Source organism: Carlito syrichta, unplaced genomic scaffold (genome assembly GCF_000164805.1).
Source record: "Carlito syrichta isolate Samal-C Ts95f unplaced genomic scaffold, Tarsius_syrichta-2.0.1 Scaffold309080, whole genome shotgun sequence".
NCBI lineage: Eukaryota > Metazoa > Chordata > Mammalia > Primates > Tarsiidae > Carlito > Carlito syrichta.
In genome coordinates, this window is record NW_007253176.1 from 250,634 (window position 1) to 261,484 (window position 10,851).

Genomic DNA, 10,851 nt, shown 5'->3' on the forward strand with positions numbered 1-10,851 from the left:
CAGAAAGGACCCTCTAGACCAAGGTTCTGTCTGCTTTATGTGGCTGGTATTATTGACAAGTGCTCCCCATGCTGGCCAAACTCTCTTAATACTCAAGAGCACTTCCTCTCGCCTTGGCTGTAAGCCGGCCCTACCTCACCCCCACTTCCTAGGAAGGCATACTGAGTCTGAAGGCTGGGACACTGGCTGAATCTGAAGATGTTTCAAAGTTTTTAATTGTATAAAGAGTTATACCATTTTTCATACGGATAAGCAAAATGTGCTGTATACATACAGTGGAATGTTACTCAGCAGTTAAAACGGAAGGGAATTCTGATATAACATGGATGAACCGTGAGGACATTATATGAAATGGAATGAGTCAGTCACAAAAAGACTAAAACAGCATGATTCCACTTACCTGAGTTACCTAGAGTAGTCAGATTCATAGAGACACAAAGTAAAAAGGTAGTTGCCAACCGGGCTCGGTGGCTCAGCCTGTAATCCCGTGCCTTTGGGAGGCTGAGGTGAGTGGATTGCCTGAGCCCGCGGGTTTGAGACCCGCCTGGGCAGCAAGACCTCATCTCTACAATAAATCAAAAAATCAGCTGGGCGTGGTAGCGCGCGCCTGTAATTCCGGCTACTTGGAAGGCTGAGGCGGGAGGATCGCCAGAGCCCAGCAAGTCGAGGCTGCGGTGGGCGGGAGCGGCCACTGCACTCCAGTCTTGGGCGACCGAGTGAGACTCCAACTCAAAAAAAAAAAAAAAAGGTAGTTGCCCGGGTCTGGGGGGAGGGAGGTGGTGGTGTTTAATGGGTACAGAATTTCAGTTTTGCAAGATGAAAAGGGTTCTGGAGCAGATGGTGGTGATGGTTACACAACAGTGTGAATGAAGTTAATGTAGAACTGAACACTTAAAACTGTACATTTTAAAATGGTTAATGACTGGCTCACGCCTATAATCCCAGCACTTTGGGAGGCCAAGGCAGGAGGATTGATTGAGCCCAGGAGCTTGAGACCATCCTGAGAAACATAGCAAGACTTTTGTCTCTACAAAAATCAGTGCAATTGACTGGGTGTGGTGGCACTCACCTGTAGTCCCAGCTTCTCAGGAGGCTGATGGAGGATTGTTTGAGCCTAGAAGTTGAAGGCTGTGGTGAGCCATGATCATGCCACTGCATGCCAGACTGGGCAACAGTCTTAAAAAAAAAAAAAAAAAAGGTTAAATAGTAAGTTTGATGTTATGTGTATTTCACCATAATTTAAAAAAAAATTTCGACTAGGCACTGTGGCTCACGCCTAAAATCCCAGTACTTTGGGAGGCCGAGGTGAGAGGATTGCCTGAACTCAGGGGTTTGAGACCAGCCTGAGCAACATGGTGAAACCTCGTCTCTACACTAAATCAAAAAAGTAGCTGGGTGTGGTGGCGCATACCCAGGTAGTTCCAGCTACTTGGAAGACTGAGGCGGAAGGATCTCCTGAGCCCAGCAGGTCAAGGCTGCAGTGGCTGTTAGCATGCCACTGCACGCCAGCCTGGGCAACTCCAACTCAAACAAATAAAGTTAAATTAAAAATTATTTTTCAAATAAATTTTTACATTGATGGGAGAATCTGGGGGCTTTGGAGCACTTCTGGGGAGCCACAGGACTCTGCCGAGCAATTTGGTTTTCCTGCCTGGGGCCCTTAGAACTGTACAGCGTGAGATGCTGAGCAAGTGTCACTACAGTGCAGACAGGAGCCCGGAAGGAATCATGGTGAGGGTCTCTGGGAAGGGAGGTTGTTAGGAAGTGGGGAGGTCAGGTGACTATAAATGCAGATGAAATGTGAAAAAAGTATGTTGCGTACATCTTCTCTCCCCATCTTCCCCTCCTGTGTCTCCACTGCCCACCCTTCCATCTTAGTTTCCCTAGTCGTTTTGTGATCGGCCGCTCCAGAGGAGAGGCGGTGGCTGACCGGCGGAGGGAGGAGTTAAACGGCTACATCTGGCACTTGATCCACGCAGCCCCTGAGGTGGCCGAGGTGGGTGGGCTGGACTCTGCTTCTGGCTATCTTAGGGCAGTGGGAGAATCAGAGGCGGGAGGGTCTGGGTTTGTCTCTCTGGGTCTGCTGGCAGAATGACCAGTGCTCGGATCTGCAGAGAACAGGAAGATATGAGTGGGTCCATAGTGGTTCTGGCCTCACAGGGCCATGATGAACACGATCAAACAAACTTGAATGTAGCCAGGCCTGTGGAGAGGCATTTACTGACCAGATGCAACCCGGAGTGATTGGAGTGATCAGAACCTGAGGAAAGAAGGGGTTCCTCCTTGAGGAAAAGGTGTTTTGAGCAGATTGAATTTGATGTCCACCTAGGTTCTTTTTTTAAACAGGTGGTATTATAATGGTCTTACTATAGTGATCGGGAATCCTGTTGCTCTAACAAATCATCTGATTCCATTTTTCATGTTCCCTTTCTATTTGTCCATATGCAAGCATGATTTTTATGGTTTTAGAGTGGTCATAGCTTATATATAATTCTATGTGCTGAGTTTTTTCCCCTAAGGTTTTTTTTTTTGAGTTGGAGTCTCCCTCTGTCACCCAGACTGGAGTGCAGTGACCGCTCCCAGCCACCGCAACCTCAACCTGCTGGGCTCTGGCGATCCTTCCGCCTCAGCCTTCCAAGTAGCTGGATCCCTTAATGTTTATAGTAAAGTATGCTATAACTTGCTGGGTGCTGTGGCTCACGCCTGTCATCCCAGTGCCTTGGGAGGTAGAGATGAGTGAATTGCCTGAGATCAGGAGTCTGAGACCAACCTGGGCAACTTGGTGAGACCTCGTCTCTGCAATAAATAAAAAAATTAGCCGGATGTGGTGGTGCATACCTGTAGTTCCAGCTACTTGGAAGGCTGAGGCAGAAGGATCGCCTAAGTCCAGCAGGTCGAGGCTGTGGTGGCCATTAGTGTACCATTGCACTCCAGCCTGGGTGAAAAGTGAGACTCCAACAAAAAAAAATAAAATAAAATAAAGTATGTTATAACTTTAAATATCTGTACCAAATTAGTATACCAACTTTTGCAGTGTCATAATCTTAACCATTTGCTTTTTGAAAGATATTTAGAGTACATCTCATTTTTTCCCACTATTAATGCTCAAATGGGTATTTTCACATGGTTAGTTTTTTTTGTTTTGTTTTCTTTCTCCCCAATTGGGAAACATTCTTGAGAGTGGGATTCCTGTTCTTTGTCCAAGGCTGACTCAGGCATTTCTCAGTGCTTGAGAAGTGTGTGTGTGTTGAGAAGGGAGGCAGTCATAGAAAAGAACAGACTGACCAGGCATGGTGGCTCACACCTGTAATCCCAGTACTCCAGGAGGCTGAGGCAGAAGGATTGCTTGAGCCCAGGAGTTTAAGACCCACCTAGGTAACATACCAAGATCTCATCTCTACAAAAAATGTTTAAAAAATTAGCTGTACATGGTGATACATGCCTGTAATCCCAGCTACTCGGAAGGCTGAGGTGGAAGTATTGCCTGAGTCCAGGAGGTTGAGCTGCAGTGAGCCGTCATTGTGCCACTGTACTCTAGCCTGGAAGACAGAGTGAGACCTCTAACTCAAAAGAAAACACTGATGTGACATAGTTTTATTTTATTTATTTTTTAATTTTTTAATTTTTTTGAGTTAGAGGCTCACTATGTTGCCAAGGCTGGAGTGCAGTGGCATGCTCACGGCCACTGCGGCCTTGACCTGCTGGGCTCAGGCGATCCTTCTGCCTCAGCCTTCCAAGTAGCTGAAACTACAGGCACGTGCCATCATGCCTAGCTAATTTTTCTTGATTTATTGTAGAGATGAGGTCTCACCAGGTTGTCCAGGCTGGTCTAGAACCTGTGGGCTCAGGCAATCCTCTCACCTGTACCTTCCAAAGTGCTGGGATTATAGGTGTGAGCCTCTGTGCCCAGCCCTGTTTTTTCTTTTTAAAACTTTTAAACATACAGAAAAGTAGAGAAACAATATTTTAATAATTTGGTGCCTATGTACACATCACTTAAATAGTTAATATTTTGCCATATTTACTTTATCTATTTTTATGAAGTATTTTATTTTATTTATTTATTTATTTATTTTGAGTCGGAGTCTCACTCCGTTGCCTAGACTGGAGTGCAGCAGCCGCTCCCAGCCACCACAGCCTCAAGCCGCTGGGCTCTGGTGATCCTTCCGCCTCAGCCTTCTGAGTAGCCGGAATTACAGGCGCGCACTACCATGCCCGGCTGATTTTTGATTTATTGTAGAGATGAGGTCTCGCCAAGTTGCCCAGGCGGGTCTCGAACCCGCAGGCTCAGGCAATCCACTCACCTCAGCCTCCCAAAGGCACAGGATTACAGGCTGAGCCACCGAGCCCAGCTATAAGGCCTCTTTTATTCTATAAGTTCCATCTCTGTTTTTTCCCTTTTATGAAGTGTTTTAAAGAAAATTACAGGCCAGTGCGGTGGCTCACGCCCAGAATCCCAGCACTTTGAGAGGAGGAAGCAAGAGGATTGCCTGAGCTCAGGGGTTTGAGACCAGCCTGGGCAATTTGGTGAGACCTTGTCTCTACAATAAATAAAAAAATTAGCTTGGTTTGGTGGTGCATGCCTGTGGTTCCAGCTACTTGAAAGGCTGAGGCAGAAGGATCACCTGAGCCCAGCAGGTCAAGGGTGTAGTGGCTGTGAGTGTGCCACTGCATTCCAGCCTTGGTGACAGAGTGAAGATTCTAACTCAAAAAAATAAACAACATAACATAAATTATAGACATCATGATATTGTTCCTGTAAATACTCACTAAGCATCTCTAAAACATAAGTAGTGTCATTATATTAAACAGTACACAGCCCATATTCAAAATTTCCCTACCATCCCTCAAATAATTTTATAGTTGGTTTAATGTAGAACAATCCTTTTCCTCGTATTGGGCGATGCCTTGTTGAAGAATGGCTCTGCTTTCTGATTCCATTCCAGTGTGATTTGGTGTACACTTTCTTCCACCCCCTGCCCCGGGATGAGAAGGCTGCAGGCACCAGCCCAGCTCCTAAGTCCTCAGGTACAGTACATTCTCCGAGACGTTCCTGCCAACCCCTCTGCCAACCCCTCTGACCCACTTAGGGGCATTTCTCCTGCCCCCTCTCTTTTCGGTTCTCCTTCCTTGACTTGTCTGCTGTTCAACTTCTTACTGTCTAATGAATCTGGTTTCTACTAAGACTGTGGGGTCCATAGCACCTTGCCTGGGTTTTCCCTGGGTGGGTAGATAGATTAGATTCAGTTGGTGATTAGCTCCTCATATTACAGCCTCAGACCCATCCCAACCCAATTAACTCTAAATCATGCTCCAGACCCCACTTGTGTAGATGCCTCATGAGTAGCAGGAGCCTCACATGGAGAGACTGGGGTGAGGAGGGTTCAGGGACGAAAACAGAAACACCTGCCTGGCTTCTTGACTTTCTCGGTGTCTTTTGTCCCTACAGATGGCACATGGGCCCGGCCCATCGGGAATGTGGGAGGGGAGGTGAAGCTGTCCATCTCCTACAAAAACAATAAGCTCTTCATCATGGTGATGCATATTCGGGGCTTGGTAAGTGCGTGTGCAACTCTCACTTTTTTTTTTTTTTTAGTCTTTCTTGGGCTACTGTTTTGACTGGTCAGGCCTTCTCTGTCCCATCTCATGAGAGTGGGCTCATGAGAGGTTTACTGAGCATCCACCATGAGCCCACTACCATGTCAGGCCTACAGGATGATCAGGCAACACAAGGTACAGCTTCTTGTTAGCTGTGGTCCTTGGCAAGTAACCTAATTTCTGTGAACCTCATTATAATGAGGATCATGTTAGTACTGACATTGTAGGGTTGTGATGGTGCTTAAATGAGTTATGCATGTAGAGCACTTAATATTATTATGGTAATTCCCATAAGGGAGAGGCCCAAGGGCCTTACTACCTGGTTATGATACAGTAGCCACCTGACATCCTTCAAGCATGACCAATATATAATTACTAAGTTTTTGGTGTGGAGTCTAAGAATGTTGTAAATACAAGGGGAACTGTTATGGAGTATTTGCTTTCAATGCGAGTTATTACGCAATGTGCTGTAACCTATGTCAGGCATTTTGTATAGACTGGGGCAGTGGAACATAGCAGAAGGAGCATGAGCTTTGGTGTTAAGAGAGACTTTGACTTCACTCTCACACTGTCATTTAGTCACTCAACAAATGCTCATCGAGTGCCTACTATATGCCGGGCACTGATATATTAATTCTGGATACAGTGGAAAACAAAATCCATGCCTCAAGGAGCTCACATTCTAGTTGGAAAGGGCAGGCAGACAAATAGAGAAGCTTTACTATATGGCACGTAAGACGTGGTAAGAGCTGTAACAAGAAATAAAGCAGAGAAGGACTGCTAGGGTGGGGTGAGCTGAAGTGGTAATTTGCCTAGAGTGGTCAAGGAGGGCCTCACTGATGAGGAGGGATCTTAGCTAAATGGAGGAGGGTAAAGAAGGAGCCCTGTACATACATCTGAGGTAGGATTGTCCTAGGCAGAAGGAGCAGTTATATCCAAAAGTCTGGAATCAGGAGCCCTCTAGGGCTGTGTCAGAAACTGCAGGGGCCAGTGACCGAAGACAATGGAGCAAAGGCGAGAGGAGAGGATAACGAGGTTGGAGAGGGTGCAGTGGACCACAGCCTGACCCCCATAGCAAGGACTCCAGTTTTCTCCTTGATTGAGATGCGTTTTGAGCGCAGGTGTGATATGATCTGACTTTACTTTTAAAAGGATCAGGCTGGGTGAATCACTAATTCGCTGACCTTGAGCAAGCAACTTAATCTCTCTGACTCATGTCTCCAGGTCTTAGGGGTTAAGTGGACCAAATGACAAAAGAGACAAGGACAGTGGGCATGGCAGGAAGATTCCTGGGACATGATGGTTCACTCAAAACAGACCATGTTATGGGATGCCCTGAGCATTTGGATAAAATGCAGGACTTGATCAAATAGGGCAATCTGGTTGATGTTTTAGTAGGAAACTTAACATCATCATGGTAGGCGTTTCTTATTTTTGTTTTGTTTTTTTTGAGTTGGAGTCTCACTCTGTTGCCCAGACTGGAGTGCAGTGGCACACTGACAGCCACCCCAGCGTCGACTTGCTGGGCTCTGTCGACCTTCTGCCTCAGCCTTCCAAGTAACCAGAACCACCAGCATGTGCTACCATGCCCAGCTAATTTTTTATTTATTGTAGAGACGAGGTCTCCCAAAATTGCCTGGGCTGGTCTCAAACCTGTGGGCTCAGGCAATCCACTCGCCTTAGCCTCCCAAAGTGCTGGGATTATAGGTTAAGTTAATGAGTCCAGCTGGTAGGCATTTCTATCAGAATGCAGTGAACTGAGAAACAGACAGATAAATGAGGATGCAATGCACAAAGCTAGGTGTGAGAGATGAGAGTCTGGACTGGGGTGTGCTCACAGGGAGATGGTGGTGAAGAGACAGGTCTAAGAATCTTCATCTTTTTTGGTTTTCATTCTATTGTAGCAACTGCTCCAGGATGGGAATGACCCTGACCCCTATGTGAAGATTTACCTCCTTCCAGACCCTCAGAAAACCACTAAGAGGAAAACCAAAGTGGCCCGGAAAACCTGCAATCCTACCTACAATGAGATGGTGTGTGGGGAAAATGGTGGGGTTGGGCCGGGGTTTGTAGCATGCACCATTTTTGCAGATAGAGTTGTGTTGGAACGTGGTCATACTTACTGATTTAGGTGTTTTTCTGTAGCTGCTTTCATGTTGCAGTGGCAGGGTTGAGTAGTTGTGACATAGACTACATGACTCATAAAGCCTAAAAATATTTACCATCTGTCTCTTTACATAGAAAGTATGCTGACCCTTAGGGTTAGGATTCCATAGCTGGGGTCTGAGCCCTATCCGGTAGCAAAGAGGAGCCTCCTAGTCCAATGCTGAAAGTGAACAGTGGCTCCAGTAAAAAGCCCTCACCGGCTTGCACTCTGAGCAAAGAACAAAGTTCAATCGCATTTCCCTTGGATACTGTGTACCGTCTGTATGCCCTTGGACTCAGAAGTTGGGTTGGGGAGATGAAGTTTTGGTGTCAGGTGTTAGCCTCAGTCAGATCAAACCTCCACAGCCTCTAGCACCTCTCTCTCTTCATGTTCCCCCTGGATTCTTGTTTCCTCTGGATTCTCCTCATTCCCTCTCTCACCACATCCCTGTCTTTCCGATCTCTGCGTCTCTACAGTTGGTGTATGATGGCATCCCCAAGGGAGACCTGCAGCAGCGGGAGCTCCAGCTGAGTGTGCTGAGTGAGCAAGGATTCTGGGAGAATGTCCTGCTTGGCGAGGTGCACATCCGCCTGCGGGAGCTAGACCTGGCCCAGGAGAAGACCGGCTGGTTTGCACTGGGATCTCGAAGTCATGGGACCTTGTGAGCCCAGCAGAGTCACCTTCCAGGACCCCAGACTGGGGTGGGAGCTGGGGGAGAGGATTCTCCCTTGATTCTCCCTTTCCCTGTGGAGGGGCAGGGCCGTGGGTAGGCCTCCCTCTCGGTCCAGGTGCTTCTGGCCTCCATCACAGGAGGCAGGGAGACAGAGACACTCTCTGCTGTCCCTTCCTCTGCAGACTGAACTTGGGTTGGTTGTGATGAGCAGCCCCTTGGAGGCTGTGAGGTTGCAGCAAAGTTTTAAGTTTACCTTGTGTCAAGGGAGCAATGCCTGGTTTGGGGTGTGTGTGGGGAGGGCTGTATGAAGTAGCATTTTGGGGGTGGGTGGGTGGATATCTTTATTTTTATTTTTAAAAAATGAAATAGTAATGTTGTCCTAACTGGGACAGGAAGCCTTGAGAGAAGGGACATATGCCTCAGAAGGCAAGAGAGGAAGACTATTTGGACTTTTTGTATGATTAAGGTTCTTATTGGACTTCACCTAGGTTTTCTTTGTTTTTTGTTGTCTAGCTATAGGAATTATCTGGGGAGAAGCCCGGTGGGTTCTCGGTCAGAGTCCTCCCTCTCTAAGGGCAGGTCGGGGAGGGCCAGGGAGGGCTGCCTGTGCTGGACTGAGGCCTGTGCCGCTGGGCCTTTCTGATTTTGCCTCCAAAGGAGAGCGATGTGATACCTACGTGTGTAAGGAAGGGCCTTCTGTATCGGGGTTCTGCCAAGGACCTATATTCAGGGACCTGTGCTCTTTTGGGGGGAGCTTTTCCTTTGGTCTCCTCCTACTTTATTAGGACTTGCCCTGAATACCGTCTTCTACCCTTTCCCTCTCCATTCTCCCAGCTCTTCTGGGGGTCATCTGGTCTCTATAGCTACGCTGGGGGTGCTTCCCCGTAGGTCTCTCCCTTCATTTTTCCCTGTAGGACAGAATGCTGCCTGGGTCCTTAGTTTTTGTTTCACCCAAGGGCCCTTTGGCCCTAGAAAAGGGCCCCCAGGCTGCAGATGCCAGAGTGACCACCTGCTATGTAGTTTCTCGAAAGCATTCCCCATCACCTCCCTCTTCTTTCTGTTGTGCTCCTTCTCTCCCAAACTCCTTTTTTTTTTTTTTTTTTAATTTTAATTTTTGAGTCAAGAGCTCACTCTGTTGCCCAGGCTGGAGGGCAGTGGCGTGATCACAGCTCACTGCAGCCTCGACCTCCTGTACGTAGGTGATCCTTCTGCTTCAGCCTCCCAAGTAGCTGGCACTAAAGGTGCATGCTACCACACCCAGCTAATTTGTTTATTTTCTCTAGAGACAACATCTTGCTATGTTGTCTAGGCTGGTCTGGACCTTCTGGGCTCAAGCAATCCTCTTGTCTTGGCCTCCCAAAGGTCTGGAATTACAGGCATGAGCCACCATGCCAGCCCCGAACTCCATTTCTGTCACACTTTTTATAGGACTTTCCCTCATTCTGTGGGGCCATAAACCTATTTAATCTGGAGCCAAAGGGATACCCTGTCTGAAGGAAAGGGGCATGGGGTGGGGGATTGCATCAAGACTGTTGTCTTCTCCCATGATTCTCTTTGGTCAGGGGGGAGCTGAATTGGAGGGATGATTATTTCCCTGGAGCTGAGCTCAGGAGCTGGAAGGGAGTAACTGAGTCTCTTATCTCTTAATAGTCTTTATTCCTTATCAGATGGATTTTAAATTTTGCTCTTTTGTGTTTCACTCCAAAGGGTTGTCTTTCTTGGAAAAAAAAAAAAAAGAGGGAGAGATTTTTAATTTGATCTTAACTTTTTTTTTTTTTTTTTTGAGTCTCACTCAGTCACCGCTCCCGGCCACTGCAGCCTCGACCTGCTGGGCTCCGGCCATCCTTCTGCCTCAGCCTTCCAAGTAGCCGGAACCACAGGCGCGTGCTATCACGCCCGGCTGATTTTTTGATTTATTGTAGAGATGAGGTCTCGCCAAGTTGCCCAGGCGGGTCTGGAACCTGCGGGCTCAGGCAATCCACTCACCTCAGCCTCCCAAGGTGCAGGATTACAGACTGAGCCACCGAGCCCGGCTGATCTTAACTTTTTAAACCAGAATTGGCTGCATGTGTCCGGAGATGGGAGAAAGGAGTTAAATAAGGACGTTCTGTAAATTGTCCCTCACCAGCTTTCTTTCCAATTGCCAAGGTCAAAAGTTCTCCCTTTCACTGACTCATTCCATACCTGAGAAAGAAGCTCCACTGATTGAAGCCATGGGATAGCAAGGAAGTTCATATTTTTCTTTTAAATTAAAAATGCCAAGGATAAAGCTGGCTGCTGTGGGGTGGGGTAGGGAAGTGGGGAACATGTGGTGTCACTCTTTCAGATGAAGGGACCAGACACGTGTTACTGGCTTTTGCCTGCAGCTCGTTTTATTTTGACCTTCTATGCTCCTGATTTAAAGAGATCTGTGTACTGTTTACTTCCCACTTCC

The 10,851-nt window shown here is 47.3% G+C and overlaps 1 protein-coding gene across 1 annotated transcript in view; it reads left to right on the forward strand.

Moving 5' to 3' along the window:
• PIK3C2B (phosphatidylinositol-4-phosphate 3-kinase catalytic subunit type 2 beta) overlaps positions 1-9,481 on the forward strand; it is a 46,874-nt gene extending 37,393 nt beyond the window's left edge. Inside the window, exons 28-32 of the mRNA XM_008066666.2 lie at positions 1,879-1,996; positions 4,947-5,028; positions 5,450-5,556; positions 7,503-7,631; positions 8,221-9,481. Coding sequence (XP_008064857.1) covers positions 1,879-1,996; positions 4,947-5,028; positions 5,450-5,556; positions 7,503-7,631; positions 8,221-8,409 — 625 coding nt within the window. The 3' untranslated portion in view covers positions 8,410-9,481. The remainder of the gene's footprint in view (positions 1-1,878; positions 1,997-4,946; positions 5,029-5,449; positions 5,557-7,502; positions 7,632-8,220) is intronic.
• Positions 9,482-10,851: the final 1,370 nt, after the last annotated feature.